This window comes from Apteryx rowi, unplaced genomic scaffold, assembly GCF_003343035.1.
Source record: "Apteryx rowi isolate R43461 unplaced genomic scaffold, aptRow1 scaffold_610, whole genome shotgun sequence".
NCBI classification, from domain to species: domain Eukaryota; kingdom Metazoa; phylum Chordata; class Aves; order Apterygiformes; family Apterygidae; genus Apteryx; species Apteryx rowi.
This window is the reverse complement of record NW_020450884.1, coordinates 273,793-296,583: the sequence shown is the minus strand read 5'-3', so window position 1 is coordinate 296,583 and position 22,791 is coordinate 273,793. Positions and strand designations below refer to the sequence as shown.

The 22,791-nt window shown below is 41.7% G+C and overlaps 2 protein-coding genes across 6 annotated transcripts in view; one reads left to right on the top strand and one right to left on the bottom strand.

Moving 5' to 3' along the window:
• Positions 1-3,421, top strand: part of PSMB4 (proteasome subunit beta 4) — a 3,776-nt gene extending 355 nt beyond the window's left edge. The window contains exons 2-7 of the mRNA XM_026083664.1: positions 259-465; positions 1,100-1,246; positions 1,814-1,895; positions 1,991-2,107; positions 2,683-2,771; positions 3,289-3,421. Coding sequence (XP_025939449.1) covers positions 259-465; positions 1,100-1,246; positions 1,814-1,895; positions 1,991-2,107; positions 2,683-2,771; positions 3,289-3,301 — 655 coding nt within the window. The 3' untranslated portion in view covers positions 3,302-3,421. The remainder of the gene's footprint in view (positions 1-258; positions 466-1,099; positions 1,247-1,813; positions 1,896-1,990; positions 2,108-2,682; positions 2,772-3,288) is intronic.
• Positions 3,422-5,582: 2,161 nt separating this feature from the next.
• Positions 5,583-22,791, bottom strand: part of POGZ (pogo transposable element derived with ZNF domain) — a 38,486-nt gene continuing 21,277 nt past the window's right edge. For 2 of the 5 annotated variants that reach the window (XM_026083659.1, XM_026083663.1), the window contains 16 exons: positions 20,760-20,935; positions 19,672-19,780; positions 18,435-18,728; positions 17,442-17,648; positions 16,560-16,669; positions 15,805-16,139; positions 14,850-15,004; positions 14,232-14,332; positions 13,138-13,284; positions 12,028-12,162; positions 11,298-11,470; positions 10,551-10,691; positions 9,856-9,915; positions 9,400-9,512; positions 8,503-8,587; positions 5,583-8,389 (listed from right to left, as the gene is read on the bottom strand). In XM_026083659.1, the coding sequence (XP_025939444.1) occupies positions 6,820-8,389; positions 8,503-8,587; positions 9,400-9,512; positions 9,856-9,915; positions 10,551-10,691; positions 11,298-11,470; positions 12,028-12,162; positions 13,138-13,284; positions 14,232-14,332; positions 14,850-15,004; positions 15,805-16,139; positions 16,560-16,669; positions 17,442-17,648; positions 18,435-18,728; positions 19,672-19,780; positions 20,760-20,935 (3,911 nt within the window). In that variant the 3' untranslated portion in view covers positions 5,583-6,819. The remainder of the gene's footprint in view (positions 8,390-8,502; positions 8,588-9,399; positions 9,513-9,855; positions 9,916-10,550; positions 10,692-11,297; positions 11,471-12,027; positions 12,163-13,137; positions 13,285-14,231; positions 14,333-14,849; positions 15,005-15,804; positions 16,140-16,559; positions 16,670-17,441; positions 17,649-18,434; positions 18,729-19,671; positions 19,781-20,759; positions 20,936-22,791) is intronic. The other 3 variants (XM_026083660.1, XM_026083661.1, XM_026083662.1) reach the window with 3 other exon arrangements.

Below are 22,791 nucleotides of genomic sequence, written 5' to 3'. Positions count from 1 at the left end.
AGGTTTGGGGGCGGGGGGCACTGGGAGAGTGGGTATGGGAACACTGCGGATGGGGGACGGACTTGGGAGACTGGGAATGGGGTCACTGGATTGTGAGGTACTAAGGGGACTTGGTTAGTGGGCACCGGGGGACTGGGGGTGGGGGGCTGGAAGGGGCAAAGGGGCTGAGGATGCAGGGAAGGGGGGACGGGTCTGGGCTGAGGGAGCCTCAGGCCTCACTGGATGCCGGAGCGACGCTGACATTTTGCCGGTCTTCAGGAGCCCCATGGTGACAGGCACCTCTGTGCTGGGAGTGAAGTTCGATGGGGGGGTGATCATCGCTGCAGACATGCTGGGCTCCTACGGCTCCCTTGCCCGCTTCCGCAACATTTCCAGGCTCCTGAAGGTGAACGACAACACCATGCTGGGGGCGTCTGGGGACTATGCCGACTTCCAGTACCTCAAGCAGATCATTGACCAAATGGTGTAAGTACCTCCTGCCCCAGGCTGCTGCAGCTGGGCCACAGGCTGGCAGGGCAAACCCCTGCAGTGCCCTGGTTGATGCAGGGCCACCCTGCCAGGCTTCTCACTCTCCTCAGTCCTCAAACAATTAAAACATGTAATAATATGCATTCACTGAGCAAGAAAAAAATGGGCCCAAACTGATCTTTGCACCTATGGACCAAATAAGGTAGAATAAGGTAGCGTGATTCAAGGAATGAGCTTCTATCCTTCACAGTTTGTTTTACTGCTGCTATGAATTGCTGCCTGTAAATCCCCTGCCATTAAGCCAGTTGAGGCAAACATGGTGTTTCCAATTCTTGAGCTGAAATCCTCCTTGTCCTCCAACTGAGTTCAGTCCCTTCAGTACAAGTGTCTTTTCCACATTCTCTGCTGAACACAGTGAAGAACCAGTTTAAATTATCCTTTGTTTACCTGAGGCCTTTGACTGATTCACCTCTTGGAAGTTCTTGCAGTTCTTCTGTTTCAAAACAGCCTGCACGGAGTTTGCATGAGTGTACCCTGTCCTGTTCTTGGCACAGCTGGAAGTGGGTTGCTGCTCATGTATCCCGGTGCTTTCTAGCCATTCTTAGTTGGGTGAAACTTCTCTTTAAATTAGAATCGATGAGGAGCTGTTGGGAGATGGTCACAGTTACAGTCCGAAAGCCATTCACTCCTGGCTGACAAGAGTCATGTACAACCGGAGATCCAAGATAAATCCGCTCTGGAACACTGTTGTCATTGGAGGCTATTACAATGGGGAGAGGTAAGGACAAGCCACGTGGAGCGTGCAGTGGTTACTGCACATCCTTGCCAAGGGCTGCTTCTCATGGCACAAGGTATCTTCAGAAGGGACCCCCACCAGTCCAGTTCCCTCTGGTCCAGCTTCCTAGATGGGGTCTTAGGTCTTTTCCAAAAAGAGAAATATGTGGTGGATTTGCTGGCCAGAAGGTGCTCTGTGCTTTCAGGTCCATCTGAGCAACAGACAAGAGTCTCCTTGGGTACTTTCCGTATGAGAAACATCTGGTGATAAAATAATGAGCCACTGAATCACTATTAATCTAATTCTTGTAGGCATATCCTCCTGCTCCTGTTCTCACACAGGGGCAGAAGGATACATCTGGCCTTGGTGGTCCCAGGTGACCTGAAGGCCACATGAGCCTGTGTCTCCAGCAAGGACAGCTGGACTCTTGCTTTCTCAGCGCTGGCATGTCTGCTCTGCTGACTTCTCTAGGGTTTTCACTGCAAGCTGGATGTAGCTGCTCTGAGTCCCTCTACGATGTGACACAGCCCTGCTTGTGCAGTGGCCGCAGTAACAAGTCTGTCCCTTCAGTTTTCTAGGCTATGTTGACATGCTTGGTGTGGCCTATGAAGCCCCTACGCTTGCTACAGGTTATGGAGCATACCTAGCTCAGGTGAGTGCTTACAGGCAGTAGCGTAGAGTACATGCTTGATGAGCTGCTGAAGTGATCTCAGCACTGGGTGACTGAGCTGATGGGTTTTTTTGCAGCCGCTGATGAGAGAAGTCTTGGAGAAGAAACCCAGCCTGACGAAGGAGGAGGCTCGTGACCTGATTGAGCGGTGCATGAAAATCTTGTATTACAGAGATGCCCGATCATTCAACAGAGTAAGTGCCCTGCTTTGGCATGCCTTCACTGGAGAGCTGCCGTACCTGTTGTGCACCTCAGACAGATATTCCAGAGGCCGGTCTTCACCCCAGGTCATCTTAATATTTTTAGTCATTCTGTTTCTGATCTCAGAAAACCTCTTGAGTTGGTGGATGCAGGGTATATTAGAGACTGTGTTAGCAAAGCTGTCTGACAAAGCAAAACTCTCCTTATCTCCTGCAGCCTCTGAACAGCAATGCAATTCTGAATGTTTGTCTGTGGCTGGCTGGTTGATGCTTTTTCTTTCATCTGATGCTACTTTTCCCCTCACCACAGCAGTAGCATCCAGAGGCTGCAGTCTGCTAGCTTTGAAAGTGTTTCTATCAACTACTAGTGTTTATTATGTCTTGACTTGCCCACCAAGAAAGTAAAGCATTAATGAATGCAAAGCCATGGTAAAACAAACATGTCTGAAGGATAGTACTTGTTATTGACTTATATTCATTAAAGCTTTCACAGGGGAGAGAGGACCCATCTTAAATTCAAGTATGGAAGTTAGGATTTATTGAAAACTCTAAATGGTTCTTCTCCTTAGTATGAAGTTGCTATTGCAACGGAGAAAGGAGTGGAAGTGGAAGGACCTTTGACCCTGGAAGCCAACTGGGACATAGCACACCTTGTCAGGTAATGCCCATTAGAGTAAGTTCATTTTGAGCTCTTAATCTGTGAGTTGGCAGTTTAGCAAAGCATAAGGGCGTAAAATAAACTGTTGGAAGAGACGCAGAGGTGTAGGTCTGGCTGGGTGATGCACAGCTGTACAGGTTAACATCTCTGCCACATGTTTCAGTAGTAGCCACCTTGCTTCTCTCCTGGAACCAAAYTTTCTTGACTGGGGAGTGGTTCTGGCCAGCAGGAGGGAGCACTGGTTCCCTGTGCCAAGGAAAGTGGCTTTTGGCTTGGTTCTCTGCTTGGTTGCTGGGCCCTTTAGAGTCAAGGTATGAAAGTGTTAGTGTGAAGTCCTTCTGGAATTGGAAAGCTTTTGTTGATCTACCTTCCTTGCTGCCTTTCACTTGTTCAGAACAATTGTCACAAGCAGCACCTGATAAAAGCTAAAATGACCTACTCTGGTTTTCAGTAGTACAGATGTTGACCACATCCAGGTTATATAATATCCTGACCTTGTAAAAATATCTTCTTGCAGTGGCTTTGAATGATCTCTGAAGAGCTGCTCCGGCTGTTGTGTTCATGTTATCACCCTTTATGTATGCTGTAAATCAGTTACTCCTTTGGAAGCTCTGATTTGTTATGGAAATTAAATAAACTTGTTAAGACAAGTGTGTGTGCTTGTGCTGATGGTTGGAAATTAGTTGGTGTGTTGCTCCAAGAGTATTTACTTCAGGAAGAGTCTCTTAGTTTGAAGCAGTGAGAAGCCAGAGCACTTCAAGAATTACTCTGAGCCACCAGGTTTTGTCTTCTACAGGACAACCTACACTTCAAAAAAGTTGGTAGCAGCTGCAAGCCCTCTTCCTGGAGAAAGCAAAAATGCTTGCTTCTGTTGTTTTCTTGACTGGGGTTTTGGTAGGAACTGTTCTTCATTAAACATGTAAATTACACTGCCCTCCTCCTCCCATATCTGAGTTGGCAGTTGTTTTATCAGGTAGGCATTGAAGTGGAAACGTGTGAACATGAGTCAAGGTGCTCCATTACTAATGGTTTCTTAGTGCAAGCTTGTGTTGCTATAAAGATTATTAGTAGCAAGCCACCTCAAGAGCAGCAGTTGAAATATTTACCTGCGGGACGCAGGATCAGTATTGGTTGATACCTGTTTGCTTTCTGTGTGCTGAGTCTGAAGTTAAATATGCAAGTCACTTTAAGATTGGGCCTATTTAAAGAGAAGTCTACTGGGCTTTGAAGTCTCTAATGGGAAGTGGAACATACTTTAATCCTGTGCAATATTTTAGCAACCTAGATTTACATGCAGCATGTGCCATGTTTTGCCTGCGGTCATCCAATTGCCATGAATGCTGATCTGGACAGGTAGAAAGCCTTAGGCAACCTGTAAAAGCCACCTGCAGACAGCAGGAAGGTACATCTTTAAAGATGTTTTTGGTAAGTATTTGCTAGCAGTACACAACTTAGAATTCAAAGGGGTCCTTGTGCATAGTTTGAGATAGTGATGGATCTCTCAGGCGCATCTTCAGTTGGAGTATTAGAGCGCTTCCAAGGTCTGTACAACCAAAGCACTAATGAACACAGAAAAGGGCTGGAGTCTGTATGCTGCACAGACAGTAAGAGCAGCTCTGCCAGGTGTGTTCAGTAGCTTTGTGAGGGACCAGACAAAAAGAAAATGACACCATGAGGGTAAAGCAGCATTTCTAGACTGAAATTTTAAACTTGTCTAGCTGTTGGTTCTGAAGCTGCTCTTATGCCACATGACAAGCAAGCCTTTGACTGCTATATTAACACCTCCCTCCCCTTGTTGCTCTTAACACCTTAGGGGTATCATTTTTTAGCTACCTCATCAGCTTATGTGCCAGGTCATTTCATTAACGTGTTTTTATAAACATCTACATTTTGCTCACCCTATAGCTCTCAAAAGGCACTGTCAAAGCACTGACTAGTAAGTGTTTTGACTGCAAGGACACAGGCAAAAACTGGAAGGGGGGCTGACTGCAGTTGCTTTAAGGTTTTCTGTAGGCACTAACGTTAGGATAATTAAGATCTCTGTATCTAGATCCCTACTGCTCTACTCTGCTGATGCTAGATTTACTAGGATACAAGGACTCTGAAGTTCAAAAACAAGACAATCATCCTACAACACAGTGCAAGTAGTTAGAGATGCTGTGCTTCCTTTAAATCCCCCTCCGGCTACCAGCTAGTGCTATAAGAGGATAGTAACAAAATGGTGTTACATGTACTTCAGATGTTGAATGATGGCTGAATTGGGCATTTCTTAGCCTTATTATTTATGATACTATTTCATTTTAGAATAGTATTTACTACTACCTGAGATAAACAACTTGATCCATTAAGCTCTCAGATGAGAGCAGGGGAGATCCCAAATAAAGATAAAATGCATTAAATATATTTATTCAGTAGAATATTTTATTAATGACTTTTTCAAACTTTAAAAAAAACTCAATCAGGAGAGTAGGTTGTTCCATTTAACCTACTATATAGTTAATAAAGGGCAATTAGGGGTTGCAGAAGTGTGAATTGGTCAGAATTCTGCCTCAACTGTTAATGACATGTAAACACATTTAATTACTATCCCATCTCTGGGTTTCTTCAGGACATGCTAAACAACTCTGTGTCCCCTCACCAACAGAAAACAGAGAATCCAGTCTGCAACCTGGCCACATCTCTGAAATACAGCTCATGTGTCCGGTTTGGTTTCTTGCATGGTTCAGAGGAATTAATTCTGCATTTTATATTAAGCATTAAGCTATCACGAGAGTTAAATAGTTCTTCATAATAAAAACACATGTTTATAAATCCATTTCCCTGGTTTTATTAAATGTTCCACTTATGTACATTTTAAAGATGAACCATTTACAGGTCTGCACATGCTGCCTCCTGCTTTCCTTAGGTAATAGGGAAGGTTTGCAAAACCTCTATGGAAACAGAAAGGTGCAGGTGCTTCTGATTTCTGTATGTCAAAATGCTTTCCGTCTATACCATAATACATACAATTAAAAAACCCTCAAACATGCAAATTGTAGAAAAATTTAAGCTGGCAGTGAAAAATAAAAACAAACGTCTTCTTTTTGTGCACATCACAGTTTGTTTCATTAAATCAGATTTCTAATTCTAAGGAACGTAGTGTCTGATGCCACTGGTTAAAGCAGGTTTATCAACTACTAGTAGTTAAAAGGTCAACGTTTAATGGTCCATACAGTTTAACTCCCATCTACTATACAGGAAGATCAAGACAGACTTGACTTTCCTCTTCCATCATGTACCCTCTGTCAGTAATTCTTTGGAGCAAGGTGGGTGTCAGATGGTTTCCAGGTTGGAGGAATGGAACCATCACACACAGTGTCAGAAAGTCAACTCAAAATCAAGAGCTTTGCTTTAGCACTGCACCTAACTCCCTAACTGTGGATCTCAGTTCAACCCCAGTTCAAATTCTAAAGGCTCCCAAGAATCGTTGCTGGCATTGAACAGGCAAAATTCTTTCGCTTGTGTTTTTACCCCATGTCAAAATTCACAAGCAAAATAATTACTCATTAAAACAAAAAAAACCAACTTAATGGCCAATTATAGAAGGTTCACACATTAGGCAGTAATTCGTATCTAAATTTACCACAGAAACCAAATCTCTGGGTCAAGTGTTAAAAAAAAAAAAATTAATTAATTACCTGTGTTAAGACAACCAAAAAGATTTATATACTGGTTCATTAGCTACATATTTTTTTCCTTTCTTTAGAAATGGTCACATTGACAATGTATAATTCAAAACATTTCTGCACAATAAAAACAGAAAACTATGATACAGTGAGGTAAAGAAAACGCAAAAATATTCACCCACAATATATTTTCAGAAAATACCAACACAGTGATTTTTCTTTTAAAAAAGCACAAAACTTATAAATGAACAGCATAAATGGCTATTTATCTGAGTGATCGCCTACGAATTTCCTAAACCCACAAATCCACAGGGAAGTAATGGTCTCATCCAACATTTATTTAAAAAATAACCCTTTCTGGATCATGATTTGCAGATCAGTGCTCAGATTTCCATCAGATCCAAATCAGCATCTTCAAAGCCATAAAAGGATTCAGTCTCACTTTCCCCTTCAAAGAGCTGATGGAGGATTTCTGGGTCTGCAGATTCCTCAGCCTGGGTCCTGTCCTGGACCTCAGCCTCCTCATCCTGCTGCTCGTCACTCAGCTTCAGCTGCTCCTCTAGAGAGGCAATCAGCTCCTCCTGCATGTCAGCATTGCGTGTGGGCGAGTTGGCTGTGCCATCTGGACCAGGCAGCACACTGGCCACCAGGAAGGACTGCTGCACGAGTTCAGGGGAGTCACTAATGACTTCCAGGACCTCTGCCAGCCAGCATAAAACCAGCTGGAGAAGTATGTCCGAATCACATGTAGAGTCCGCCATTTCCTTGGCTTGCTCTTTCCACTTTTTATGCAAGAAATTTTTCACAGTCCTTTTTATACAAACATCTAGAGGTTGAATTTTGGAGCTGCAGCCAGCAGGGACAACAGCTGGAAGAGTGCTGGATGCACTCAGCAAAGAAAGTACTTCTTCCGATAGGTGTGTTCGGTGACAATCCAGCACTAGCATGCCCTTGCTGTTCTGACACTCTGTGTGCTTCTGCCACACTCTGGATGACCACAACTCCATGATTTCATCATCACCGTATCCGTTTTCCTTTGCTTCCAACATGATAGATTCTGGCACGTTGGCAGGCTGTTGTACATGACCCCTGTAAAAGACTAGTGCTGGGAGAACACTACCATCAGCAAGGATAGTGAGAACAACATCACACCAGGGTTCCCCGGTTCCCACTGTCTGCAAAGCATTCTCCTTTCTGTCATCACTGCTCAGCACCTCCACATCAAGGAAGAGAGAGATTTCATCAATGGCTGCAATCATGGAGAGAGGCAGGTCTTGAGTGTGGATTTGCCGCTGCACAAACTCAATGAAGCAGTTGGCATTTTCCTCTACATCTTTGGGGAGAGGGTGAGCTACTGCCCTTCGGGTATGTGTGCTGAGGTTGTGCCTTAACATGAACCTCACTGCCCACTCATAAGAGATCTTGAAGCCACCTTCAAGGGATCGGCCAATTTTGGTTGCTTTCTGGAAGAGAGTCTCCTCATTTACGGGCAGCTGCTGCTCCCTCTGCGTGAGGACCCATTCTGCTAGTTTCTCTTCAGCCTCTAAACTGAGGTACTTGCCCTCTGACAGAGATGCTAAGTTCTCTTCTTGGAAAGCTTGAAACCTTCGTAGCCAACGCCTGATGCGCCTCTGGGGATTTCGGAAGTGCTCTGCTGCCTGTTCAGTGTTGCAGCACAAAGCAAACAGTACAACTCGCAGCTTTTTCACTGACAGCTGCTCCTTTTTGCTCGCAGGTTCAGGCTCCTTTATTGGCTGTTCATCCTCTTGAGCATCAATATTTAAGCACTCCTCCTCCTGGCAGACTAGAGGTCTGTTGTAGGCTGCTGGTGCCAGTTCAGGCTCCAGGTCATCTTTCGCAGATAACATGGACTTTGTTTTCACAGTAGCAGCTTTACTTGGGGAATAGGTGGGGCATGTATTCTTCATGCTTTTGTCCTGGGGCTGGATGTGCCTTAAAGAGAGAGAACACAGAACCTTCTTATAAACCAAGAAAATAAAACTGTTGAGAAGAAAAAAAAAAAAAAGAAATAGATGATGGCAGACAAGTGTTTACAAATAGTTTACCTGGAATGTGAAATCCAAGTAGGCCCTGTTAAAGAAAAAAAAAAAAAAAAGAGAGAGAGAGAAAGAGAGAGAGAGAGATTTGGAGCTTAGCAAACAAACAAAAAGCACAAACAAAGAAAAAAAGTCATCTTAGAGAGATGAGTAACAGTATCCCTATATTGTCTGTTATTCAAAGCATCCCAATATGCTGCAAAAACAACTAATATTCATCCATCCATTCAAACCCCCACCTCCTCCCATAGAGGACTTGCGCTTAAGTAAAGCCAAATTGGAACTAGTATATGAAAACTTCTTATCAGCACAGAGCAGCACTAAACAGCAATCATTAGAGACAAACAGCAATCATTAGAGACAAACAGCAAAACTCCATGTGCCTTTGAAATCACACAAAGAGTTTAGGTAGGAAAGCTCAAGTTTGGCCAGATCACTGCAGGCAGTGCCCCAAAGTTTTGCAAACTGCCATAACTCACAAGAATGGCTGGAATGCCAGTTTTAGGCCCTATTCAAATTCCAATGTCAGGAGCTGCTTAAGGCCTCTTGGTGTCAYGGAGGTACAATGATGTCTCAGAGGAACAGAGGAACTCACTGAAGCCTCTGCATTATCTCTCCCTGGGAAGATCTCATGAGAGTGTAGTTACTAGTGACACAGCTGAACTCCAGAGTTGAGTGTCATTTAAAGCTAAACTCTCACATCTCCATAACAATGAAGACACATTCAGGCAGTTACAGAATGTCCATAGCACCACCTTTTACAAACATTCGGGATTCAGTAAGCGCTCAGCCAAATGCTACACTTTGAARTATTTGATCTTGAGTCTATGAACGGATGTATTATGTCCTACTCTAATCTTAGATTTCAAATTATTGCAATTTTTCTGCTCCTTTTCAAACTCCTACCTCGGAAAATAATGTTACTAAACTCATGCGATGGATTGAAGACCAGATGTTTTGCCATTGCGTCACCTTCAGATGTTACAAAGAGGCAGGAGGAGCAGGACAACTTTACACCACTGGAAAAAGAAAGAGAAAGAAGTGAGCTTAGTGTAAGTATCATATATGAAAATATGTATAGCCTCCCTGCCAATGATTAGAAAAAAAAAAAAATTCACCCTCCAGTGTATACAGGCAGTGCCCCCTCCCTGAAGCAACAAACTCCCACTGGAAAGCAATGGGAGTCTCAGGCTCCCATCAGGCAATACATTGTTCTTAATTCAATATATTTTTCTATGTTGAAAAAACACAGCGCAGCTTCTTAAGAAGCAGATCATGAAAGAAAAGAACAGAATTGAAGGGGGGGGAGCAAGCACTTCAGATTCCCAGGTAATTAAAATAAGATGACAAGTTCTCCATTACCAGGCGGTATAGTTTTTAAACAAAGCCAAGTATTTTGGACTCTTCCGAGGAACATGATTGCTGCAAGACAAAAGAGTTTATTAAACGTCAGAATTAGTCTGCATATTTAAAGAGATATAAACACATGCAAAATACAGCATATCTACTCAGATAAACCCAATTCTGGTTTTAATAATATTTTGTCTGCCAATTTTGCTTTCAAGGAAATGAAAAACCTGTGTCTAAATGGAACAGCTTGGTATCATTTCAAAATGCACAGATTTTGGAGTAACTGTTCTGCCATCCTGTTCTATGGTCTATGTGTGGTCCTGTACAGACTACAGGCTTGTAAAAAGGATGGCACTATCATTTTTAATCTAAGATGAAAATTCTGCAAGACATCCTAGAAGCACTGAAAAGGTCAGTTCTTTGCAGCAGCATGAAGTACACACATCATTAGCTATGATACCAGTACTTTAGAATGAGTCTTTCAGCTCTTGCACTCAGTTTTCCCCACCTCCTTTGAAAGCCATCACCTGTGTCTGCTGTTAACAAAATGCAACATGTCTATAGAGTTTTACAAGCCACTTGTAGTAAATTGGAATTTCATGATACCCCTTTCTTGCAGCGTAGGGGACAAAGACATAGGGGTGCTACTGCATTCAAGAAGAAGGAATTTCTACTACAGTGTTCAAAGAAATATTTTTAAGACGTACTTGATCATGTGGTTGGCGTAAGCTCTGGAGCAGCAAGTGCTATAACGACATAGCGAACAGTGAACGTAGGTGGGAAAGTGGTTTGGAAAGTCAGGTATTTCGAAGCTGCACTCCAGACAAGTCTGCCTCCCCAAGACACTCCTGAAGATAAGAGGGGATATTTTCATCAGTGGCTGCACAAGGATCTTCTGAGTTAAAACAATCATTAGCACACAGAAAAGAATTTAATAACACATATAAACTTCCAGAACAGTCTGCAGTCAAACTGGTCCTATCTTCAACCCTTAGCTACCTAGGACACCTCAGTGCCAGACTTAACATTCCCCACTTGCTGTAGCCAGGAGTACTTGATTTAAGAATGGGTCAAAATTGCAGAGGGCCTCTGGATTGTGGTTAAAGAAAAAAGAAATTTAAGACAAGGTGGTGGAACACAGGGCGGGCAGAAAACCTTTAAGGAGATTCCATTCTCTCTATAAAAATGCTTAGCTAACTCTAGATTTCAGAATTTCATCTTAAGGGCTTTCATAATATGACTTAATCCTGGTTTTGTGGCAAGCTAAATTCTCCCGGCAAAAAGACTTCTTGGCAACTGGTGAACTTGTCCAGTGCCAAGGAGCAAATTCCCCATCATTGTGGCATTAAAAAAAAAAAAAAAAAAAAGAGAGAGAGGGAGGGAGGGAGGGAGGGAGAGAGAACTGCATTTCCTTTAACAACTTTTAAATTTGAAACTTAGCAAAAAGTTCTGACATTTTCTTGACCGCTCTCTTCTGGACATTCCTCTGGACAGGTGGGTACAAGAAGATGGGCTGGGGGTCTGTAGAAGATGTCAGTGGAGTGGTTTCCTGCCCAGTGCCCTGGGGCATATCATTTGAAGATATTGGCACTGTCCGTGGCTGTCCTCTAGATGCCCTGATTGTAACCTGCAAAGAACAGATACAGCCATACCTCTTAACACAAGGGCAGAATTGATCCATCCAGATTCCGACTCCTCCCTTTGAAGTAGTCATTAAGAGTCTCAGCTCTTAGTAGAGAATAAACAGGCACTCCTAGAACACAATTCATCACTTCCAAGGGCAATACAAGTACAGGACATAACTTGAGCCCCCAAAGTGTCCATTTTTCCCCTAATGACTACAGAGGGAGTCCCAACAACTAGTTCAGATGCAAATGCCTTCACCTGTAGATATATTAGTTCAGGGAGTTTAATCTCTCTCAAGTGCCACTTTCAGCTCCAGGCTCTCTGGCTTACTGTTTCTATGAAGAGACTGATCAAGTAAACATATACCACATGGACAGAATACAAAGTGTTACTTTGTCCCAGTGACTGTGGTTTTTAAGTGATGCAGATGCTGCAATCAGTTTTGCAGCAGTAAAAGCTGCTGGAGGTTTTAGTGAATACACACTGATACGGAAGCCATAGGTGCTTCCCAAGGAAACAGAGGAGGACCGAGGACCATGATTAACTTGGATTTCTTACCTTGGTTCCAGGTTTCAATCCTTCTAGTTGTTTGGGCTTTCTGAAAGTTTTGTGGTGCTGCAGCTTGTGTTCTATTTTATCCTTGGCAAATAGGAACTGCAGTCTACACTTGTTGCAATGATAAACACTCTTCTTCTAAAGCAAATGCAAACGAAATATAGTTCATTTTAGAGAAGCAGAAGTCACAACACAGCAGGTTTGGGTGGGAGTGTTAAAAAACAAAACAAAACAAAACCACTTTCCCCTCTTGAAACTAAATCCATCCCAGGTTTTTAAGCATCAGAAAAATATCATCTTAAAACAACAAGTTACACTAGTAGTCAGTGATACTTCCAGTGTGGAAAGTGCTCCCATCACAACATCCCCCTGCATCTTCATTTTTTAGATCAGCAGGCTCTGCAGAGACACCAAGACTGAAAGTGCCATGGAACAAGTCTTACCCAGCTTGTTTAAGCCAAAGTAAGGCATACTAGTGGAGCAGTGTGTGGGGGCAGCATTCCTTCAAGTTGCCTTGCCTCTACCTCTTCTGGAAATCAATGAAGGACTTCAAGGACAATCAATCCGGCACTTGTTAAAAGCACTACATTTCTATATTCTGAARGAATGCTTCAGCTAAACCCACACAAAATATGTTGTCAATATAATCAACATATATGGAAACAGAATGCTGAGCTATGAAAATGCATTCATTTGTGTACACACAGTATGACTTATTTTCTGGAGATAAAAATTTTAAATCCCAAATGAACACAGGACTCACTATTGGTTAATCATCACATGAAGCAAACAGTCCAGCAAAACATGCTTTTTTGTGCTAAGTAACAATAATCAATGCTACTCCCAAATGGAGGTGGGGGAGGGGCAATGCTTCTTTTCTTTAGCCCAATCCCTATGAAAATTCTGGAATGAGAGCATGTAAATTGCATTTGTTATGGAGTGAATACAGCATCTATTTAAAACACTCTTTCAGCCAAGTCCCCACCTGCTCCCCAGCACACGCTTAACTGTAATCATGTGCTTAACATCCACCGAATCTAGTGAACCACCTTAAACAAAAACAACAGCAACAAAAAACATACACACAAAAAGGCTGCAACCTTAGCATAGTACCTGATGCCTCATAAAATGCTGTTGGAAAGCATTGCCATTTTTAAAGACTTTGAGACAGTAAGGACAGAGCAGGTGCCGCGTGTCTTCATGGATCATTCGGAAATGGCTATCCACTTCAGAGTAGAGTGACGAACGATACTGACAGACCTATAGGAGTGGACAGAAACAATTAACAGTGAAGTAACATAGGAATCTATCTCACATCTACCATTGCAATATGGAGATCTTTACTGTAATGTCCAGATGCCCAAAGATATTTATCAATGGAGTTTAGGAACCAGGTCCCAAAGAACCTGCTAGCTTATTACAACTGTAAGATACCAAACCAAGTAGCACATATTCAAAGCAGTCTGGATAAAAACCACAACACTGACACCACTCATACAAAAAAGAAAGAAGTGACAATTCAAACTCTGGATCCAAGAAAAAAAAAAAGGGGGGGGGGTAGACAGTCAATACAAAGCAGTTAGAATATATTAAAGAGCAATTTTTTCAAGCCCAATGTAAAACAGAATTTGAAACATAGTCTGTATCAACAGAACATATTTTAGAAGTTTACTCTCTTCTGTGTTTTTTTTTTCTTTCAGTAGGATAGCACTAGGACCTCTAGGCAGAAAGGACACGCTTAGAACCAATGCAAGCATAAATCTCATGATAACAGAGTGACAAGAGAAGGTAACAGACAAGCAGCATAATCTCCTCCAGAGTGACAACTTCTCTTTATGGCACAGCAATTTGCTTGCGGGTCCCAGGAGGAGAAGAAGAAGAAAGAAAGAAAGAAAAAATAAAAAAATGTATTAGGCTCTGCTTCCAAAGCCTGGATGTCACCGGGACTACACAAACGTCTATTGAGGTGATCCAGCTTCACAGTGCTGGGAACAGACAGCAAACACTCCGCTGCTCATGCTGCCCTAATAGCTGCTGGACTCCAAGGCCATACCATTAAAAAAGCGGCAGGCTCCATAGAACTTTCCCATGGGCCAAGTCTATTATTTAGACCACTATGAGCCACACACTTTGCTGAAAAGTGCCAGATTTCCTCTTATACTCTAGGATGCATTTATGAAGTCCAGCTCCTAAAACACTTTCAGTACCTGACAAACATAGGGCATCTCCCCAGGCTTGTGAGTATCCTTCATGTGCTGTAGGAACATTGGTTCACTCTCAAATGCCCATTCACAAATCTTGCACTTTGCTGCAAGAGAAAGGAAAAGCAAGTAACAACTTGGGGGAGGGGAGGGGGAGGAGTTAAAATATATACTACAAGTTGCAACAAGTTGCTTTGATAACAGTCCCTTTATAAAAAAAAAAGTAAAGCATTACTAGCGCTCAACACTTTGAATTGGGTACACAGAAAAAACATATTCCGAAAGGTTTCCAAAAGGCAGCAAAAGTTCCACCCACCATTTTATTTAAGAGAATAAGTAGCAAGATGTCCTGGTGAGGCAACTGCAAGTGATTTTAAAGTCAAGTGCAGAATTTCATTTTTATCAGCAGGTTCACCAAAATGTTACTACTGAGCTTGTTCTTTAAAATATTCTTGACAGTTAAAATTAATCTGAATAAACATTATAGTATAGATGGATTTTTCTACTGGCCTACAAAACAAATGCACTACAGCAGCAAGGCGGAACAGATGTGTCCTTTCTCTAAAGACTTAAAACAAGACAGACCCCCTTAAACCTAAGCACACAACAGCAAAATCAACTTACTTGTTGATTCATAGGGACTRTGAACATTTTCTAAATGACACTGTAGCTGAAACGGAGTGGAAAACTGTCTGTAACAATGCTGACAGATGGTATGGACATCTACTTCTCCATTCTGCTGATCCAGTTCAACATGGTGCTTCATATGATTCATAAATCTTATGGAGGTGAATAGAACGTGTGTGAGCATACATCTAAACATTGTGCATCTGTAATGCTGAAAGCCTCATGAACACTACATCAGAAACTTTTAAACTCATATTAGCATCACTTTTATCTGCACAAAGTATTTAACAATAAAACTAAAGTAACTGTGGTTCCAAAACACTGTTAGGATCAGTTTCCTTCTTGCTTTTCCTATCAAAACCAAGCAAAAACTCCTTCTATCCAGAGACCTCCTGCTCTTCAGGAGGAGCTAGAGAAGAGATCTGGCAGTACAAGGGCTGTAATAGTTGCTTTTGAGCATTTCTGGCCCTAGCAGGGAATGCTATTTGCCACGATAAGGCATTTCAACTTAAAAGAAAAACCACTATTCCAGTTATTTCAGTAAGAGAACATAGTGGCTGGCTGGGAAGAATACACTCTATTTTTACAAGAAGATTTTCTCATCAGCTCCCTCTATTGAAACTGTATTGAATAAAGATGAGGAGAGCAGTTCTTCACAGGAAATAAAATTCCTTATCATCATCTAGTAAGACTAGTGACAAGTAAATGAAACTTCTCTGCTGAAGAATATAAATGCTATTATTCTAACCATGCAACCTTCCAAAAAATTTTTCCCTGACTCAACTGTGAGATAACAGACAACTCATCTCACCTTTTTCTGCTTCAGTTCTGGGCTTAACCTACTGCATGGGGGAGCTGTAGGACTTGAGAGATTGACGCTCACAACTCATTTTAACTTCTGCAGATTAGAGGCATTCAGAACATTTTTTGTGGCACATCACATTCCTCTTACCGTATGTTGTTCTTTAGCCTCTTGGTGCAGTGCGGACACCTGAAGGAAGTCGGAACCTTGGGGAAGTTCAGCAGCTGACTCACTTTGCCACCATCTCTGCCATAGTAGAAATCATCCACTAACATAATGAGCTTACTTTGGGATGAGTCAACTACATTTTCATTTGGCTCTGGAGCTTTAGCAGGTGGGGATAGTGCAGGGATAGGAGTAGAAGAGGGTGGTGAAGCAACAGCTGTATTTTTTTCTGGAGAGGGAGGCTTTGCAGATTGAATATTTGGTTCAGGCTCTAGAGATTTTCCTTTCTTGAGGAATTCAACCATTTCAGGGCAGCAGTACTGAAAGAAAGAAAAGCCACATGAAACATCAGACTGAATCTAGGAAGAACATATATATACTATTAAGGGTAAACAGGCAAAAACTAACCAGAACTAAGAGACAGAGCAACTCTATGAAACTCTTAAGGAAAAAAGTAATGCAGACTCAATATTCAATTTTCTGTGTTGATTCTTTACTGGTAAAATTAGAAAACAAATGCACCTTCTGGCACTAAAAGGACATAAAACTGAGGTCCTGCCTACTTGCAGTGAGGGATGCTGTGGAAGAACTTCCATAGGCCTCTCCTTTGCCTCTCACTTTCCCCTAACCATATTCTTCCTTTTAACAGAAGTCCATGATCTAGGGAGAAGAACTATTCTTTGCACTCCACAATCACGAGCAATTATGAATTAACTGCTCATCTTAGAATGGTTACTTACACACATATGTCCTCTTAAAGCTTCAGTGACTCGAAACTGGGCATTGCATCTTGGGCAGACCTTCCTGCCACCATCTTGCAAATCAAATGTGGGAATAGGAGATGAGCTGACTGTAACAGGAAAAAAAAACCAAAACAAAAAAAATAGAATCCTTACACTTCATCTTAATGCTAGGTGATCTTTTTGGCGTACTGAAATACTTTAGTTTCTAGAGCTGTACTTTAAGTGCTAACTAGTCTGGAAGAAGAGGCATGAAAAAAGCAAAAGTATGCAAACTCTTGATAATCCGTATGATGAAATACACCCCCACTAGCTAGAATAACAGGAGTGTCTCAGAACTATTTTAAAAAAAGGAAAATCTGCTCAATTCATCTCCCCTTCTTCTTCAATCAATTCTTTGGTTTCCTGTCCCCATCCACCAGCTTAAATGCCTCATATCTTCATCTCCAGCAGTGAGTAGAAAATCAGAATCTGGATGATACAAAAGGCACCTTAAAGCAACTTTTAAACTCCCGAACACCTTAAGAAGGTTCTTCCTCTGGAAGAAGAGAAGCAAAGATTTTATCCTTTTGCCTCCTTGTGTAGAGTATCTCTGGTGTGTGTAGATAATTTCCATAACAGGATGCGCAGCAATCATTTTGAATGCAAAATAATATAAGCAAGCAAAGATTCACAAACAAAATAGTCACTGGATAAAATGTACAGATAGCTAGTACACAGAAACTAACAGCATAGCTCTCTAAGTGTTTATCCCTATTATGAAATCTCAGTAGTTAAAAGTTAGTATTTTTTTACTCCGGAAAATAAATGTTTGGACACCTGTACGTTTCTGGATTCTCAGCAGAATCAATCAAGTTATAAAATAGCTGCTGCAGACCATACCTTTTAATGATGAAGATGATGATGATGACTCTGAAACACTAGATCTCTGGGACCCGTGCACGGGGCTGCTGTTAGAAACCACAAGTGGGCCAGGGCTCTGGCCTAATGAAGGAATGGTATTCAGGGTATTCACTAGCTTAGCAACCTCATTGCTGTTCTCACCAGTCACTCCAGGTCTCTTTACAGTCACAAAACTTGCAATACTCACTGCCAAGAGAATAGACAATAGAGAAACAAATTAGGAATAAGTAAGATCTGATGCACTATGTGAGACYCGCCCCCACCTAGCACACCTCATCTCCTGTTCTTCTACCTTGAGTCTTCAAAGATGATGACTAAGCCACCAATTCTGATATCCAGTGACTTGAAGGCTGGTGAGAGTGGTAAAGAACATTTCCCTAACCTTCTGGTTACGCTCTAAGATATGAGCCATGTCCCATGACACAGGATATTGATGGTCACAAAAAGTTTATTTTCTTTTCTAAATGCAGTTTTATATGATTATGACCACTTAAAGCTAAAAATAGCCTGACTACTTGTTGTGTGAAGAAGTATTTTTCTTTCTAAATTGTTTGTCACTATTCCTGAGCAATCATTTCACTCATGAATTCAGCCAACATTTAAAAAAAAAAAAAAAAAAAAAAGGTTAGTTTCTGCTTGTGTTCATCATCTGTTTAACTTCATCTTTCAAAAAATACAGGTGATTAACGAACAGTATTTTGCACTTTGGGGACTTTTAATTGATGAACTCAGAGCATTCTGCAAAGCAGAATTTAACTAGTTTTCAAACCAAACTGGACACTATGGCAGAATTATTTTCATTTTCCATATTGGTAAGAGAGATGAAGGGTGAGTCAGTCACAGAGGCAAAAATAGAACCCCGGAGTTCTGACTCAACTTCTGTATTCTAGCTGCTAAGCCATATGTTTGAAGATCAAATTATAGACAGTGTTATACACTTGAGTCCCCTTGCTTTTCCATGACAAATCTTACCTAATTTGGGGTTAGTAGCTTGACTGGACTGCCCTGGCTGCTGCACAGTTAACTGTCCAAGTGTTGTTGGCTGCGTTGAAGTAGGAGTTGTGGAGGTGCTGGGAGTGGACTTACTTTGCTGTTGTGCCTGGGACTGTGGTACAGTGCTCCTGATGGTAAGCGTGGCCGGAATGACTGTAGTGAAAGTGTTGGTGGTGGGTCGGACCGGCATGGTTGTACCTGGTCTCACCTGGGCCATTTGAGAGAACACTTGAGGAACGCCAACTGTTGGTTTAACAAACTGGGTACCTGGGGCTTCAAAAACAAACAAAGTAGATTACTTAAACTCCATTCCTTGCTGAGAAATTTCTGAGTGCAGCCTATTTTCTGTCACTGTTGAGCTCCTAAAATTCCCMGTATTTTCAGTGGAAGTTGTAGAAGCTCAGCATCTTAATTTCCCTTCCCAAGTGGAATAAAATTGAACATGGATGCAGACACAGTGAAAACTGTATTTACAGTGATTGTTAGGTGGAATTTTCAGGCACAAGTAATTTATGAGCTTAAATCCTGATAACTTTCATAGGGCTCACAGTCCTAGTCACTAGGCCTAATGGAAGCTCATGGCCTTTTATGACAGAACAAGAGTGATCCTATAGATAGGTATTAAAGCTTGTGACGTGAGGCTTTGGAGATTCATTTTGGGGAGAGTGAAAGGTGACTCGATCACTATGCATGGTTGCTTTGTTATGAGGCAGGTATCCAGTGACATATAGATTTTTGACCTTGCTGACGGTGCATGACAGGATCTGGTAGCAGAAGTTAGCATTAGAAAAATCCTCCTCAGGGTGAGGCTTGGTTTACAGACAGTAAGGGGACATGATTTGGGGAGATTTTGAAAAGAAGAAATAAGGGTGGTTAGGAGCTTGTCATAGTCTGGGATTTTAGAAGCAAGTTAAATGGCTTTTTGAAGAGGCTAGATCATATGGAACTGAGGCAGATATTCCTTCCAGCTGGAAGTCCCCTACTCTGCAAAGCACTTCAATACTATGATCAAAGTGCCTACTCTCAGCTGTAAAATGACTTGCAGAATTGGTACCACAGATAAAGAAAATCCCAACTACTACAGAAATGGAAAAACCCCTTCTTCAGAGCTACCAGATATGCAGGTGAAATAGACTTCAAATACAGATTTTTTTATTTTTGCTAGTCTAAAAAGAAATTTGACAGAAATGCAGCTTTAGTTTGTTTCAGCCCTTACCTGGGACTAGGGTAATGGGTCTAACTGTTTGACCTTGCTGTACATTCAGAACAATTCCAACTTGATTCATTGTGTTTTGTACAGGTCGCACATTCCTCACAGGAAATCCCTGCATTTAAACAGTACAGTTATCATTAACATATTGAACATATTTCAAGCACTTCCAGTCTGAGCTTTCTACACCTTAAACACGTTCCACCCCCAAACAGACAAAAAAAAMCACACGCAGCACTATCATCCACAAGATCAATTGAACTACAAGGCCATACTGTTCTCTGCCACTCAGCAGACCAGCACCTCAAACAGCAGGGCCACCTTCCTTACCATACTCTACAGCATTCTGATACACAGCCTCCACTCTCAACCTTTCCTTCCCTAAGAACCTACAGAAATCATCTTCCAGGTCTTAAACAACTTAAAGCCATATTTGAGGCAGAAGTGGTTTTCTGGGATAGAAGAAGATAGATTTCAAACAACAAAATAGATAATTTACCTATTTTGTTAATAATACTTCAACAGTTGSAACATGCTAAGATAGAATTTCGACTTTCTTCTCTCCCCCTCTCTCCCTCTTTTTTTTTTTTCCCAAAGCAGAAACTCTGGTAAATGCACATACTTCTTTTGTGGGAGCGCTTCCCTAGGCAAATGCTCAAAGACAACAGCGAGCATTTTAAAATTTATCTGTATGCTGCCCAAGAAAATAAAACAGAYACATCTATAAATAGTAAGTATCTAGCAAGGTCAAAGCCACACAGAGTGGACAGACCCATCTCACCAGTAGGGCGTAGGCCCTACTGGTAAGACATGAGCATGCTACAAGTGAGAGACAGCATGAAGTCCCATCAGACCTGTGCTGGCTCCACAGGACCTGCTGAGGTGTGGAATGTGGCCAGTAAATCTACATTAAGTTTTAAAAAAAAAAAAAAAAAAAAAAAGCAGATTTCAGCTCAAGTGTAACATCCACCAAGGTGCACAAGACAAACTGAAACAGGCATCTACTATTTCTAAAGGGAGAATTGTCTTCTTGCACCAGATCTCCCTTCTCAGGGATTCACATGCACAGAAATGGGGACCGCAAGGGCACTCACCTGGGTTGTTATGAAGATCGGCTGGCTGGTCACTGGAGAATTCGTAACATGATTGGCATTCTGCATGACCTGTACAGGCCGTAATACTGGCTGGGTTACCATTGTGCCCAGACCTGAGGTTGGGTTCTGGGTAAGGATTAGCGGCTGTCCACCTTGCTGAACAAGCGGATTGCCAGCTGGAAGAAAAACAGAAATATAACAAAGAGTCATATTTGCCAAGTAAAAATCTGCGCTTTCCTCACACACACAGCTGGCAATTTTAGTCCTCAGAATTTCATCGACTTATCTAAAGCACGCTTTAGAAATAGATTTTTGATAATATCCAACCCTTCTATACATTGTTTTAATATTCATATTTAGACTAGGATTTTCAAAGGTGCCTGGAAACTAGGCGTTCAAATTCCTTAGCTTTGAGCAACCTCAGAGCTTGACTACTCCTGCTCCTGCAYGCTCTTCGAACACATCTGCAGCTGCTAAAAACATTACGCATGTTTTTTCCTAGTCCCATTAACTATAAAGTGAAAATTCACCTGCTGGCAAACACTAGGAAAACTTACGCTGAACCACTACAAGCCCCAGCACAGGATGTGTACCTGCAACACTGAAAGTTTCTGAACAGCATTGCTAATCACAGGCAGTCAGGGACATCACAGTCTGAAGGCCTCAATTAACCAGAAACCAGGAGGTAACAAGAATTCTGAGGTAACTTAAAAAGTTATTTTCAACAGTCTCTGACAGAAAGAGAACTATGGGACTGAACTTTCATGAAATGCCAGGCAAACTTCAACTTTAACACATGAAGGAAAAAAAAAAAGAAAGAAAACATCTGAATCATTTTGAAGTCATGATGTACAATCTGTGCCACAAGAATATCTTATAATGGTTCGAAGTGCTTGTTCTCTTGATTCAAGAGTGAGATGTCCTGCTTAAAAAACAAAAGTTAAGATGGGGAGGAGACAGTACCTTGTAACCACTAGAGTCAACATCCTTGATGTTGCACAATATATGAATTATTTCAACACAATTCCTTTGGTCTGAGAGTTGTTCACGTAACTGCAAACAACTAGGTTACTGCAGCTTAGCAAGTTACCACACATCAGCTGAGACCTGCTAACTAACTGTGCAGGTGCTCCTACCTGGCTTCACTCAGAAGTAAAAYCTCTTAGTTTAAAACATCTTAATAGTATTTTATACTAAGGGGTTTTATTTAGTATTTGCTCATTTGACAACTACTTGCCTTACACTAAGCAGCAGTAACATCACTTCTTGCAATTGTGCTGACACATCTATAGAGTCCTAACACTGGTGTCACCAACTGTCACGTCCAGATGGATTTTCATTGTATACTTTATTATGGACCCACTGCTTATAGATACAATTGTCTGACACTTCTGTTATGAGATGCTGTCCTCAGTTGCACATTGTTTTGTGACATATTAACTCCTCAACTTAAAGCACCCCATGACTACTGTTAAAGTTACCTAAAGCTTTCCATTTCAGGCAGTCAAAAAGGTATCCTACAATTTTGTAAATTGCCAAGTTTTCTATGATGGAGATCTGCCAGAATGATTTTTTGTGGTAGGCTGCAGAATTGTTCAGTCATTAAAAAAAAAAGCAAGCTTTACTTCTTCTAGTACTTTTTTCTCTTATTATATTTTCCTTATAAGTTCTAGAACCCCTAGAACTTTTGTGTTGGATCAGAGACTGGGCAGTTGACCAAGGGGCTTTCATGACTACTAGAAGAGTATCTACGGCTGTCCCCATAAAAATCCAAACAATCCGATCACTTTAATCAGCCTCTGATTATCTTAGTTTGCATCAACTCAGCAGACACTTACTAATGGTTGGCTGTGTCCTTCAGTCAATATCTCATTTGTCCCACATGTACTCTCAGTTCCACAGGTTCTTACTTGCCAACCAGAGCAGACTTGCAATATTTGCACAGAATGAGGAAACAAACCCAGGAATATTGCCCAATTGCTTCTGGCAACCTGGGGGCTCATGTAGCACTAAAACAAAGATCAGAAGAATT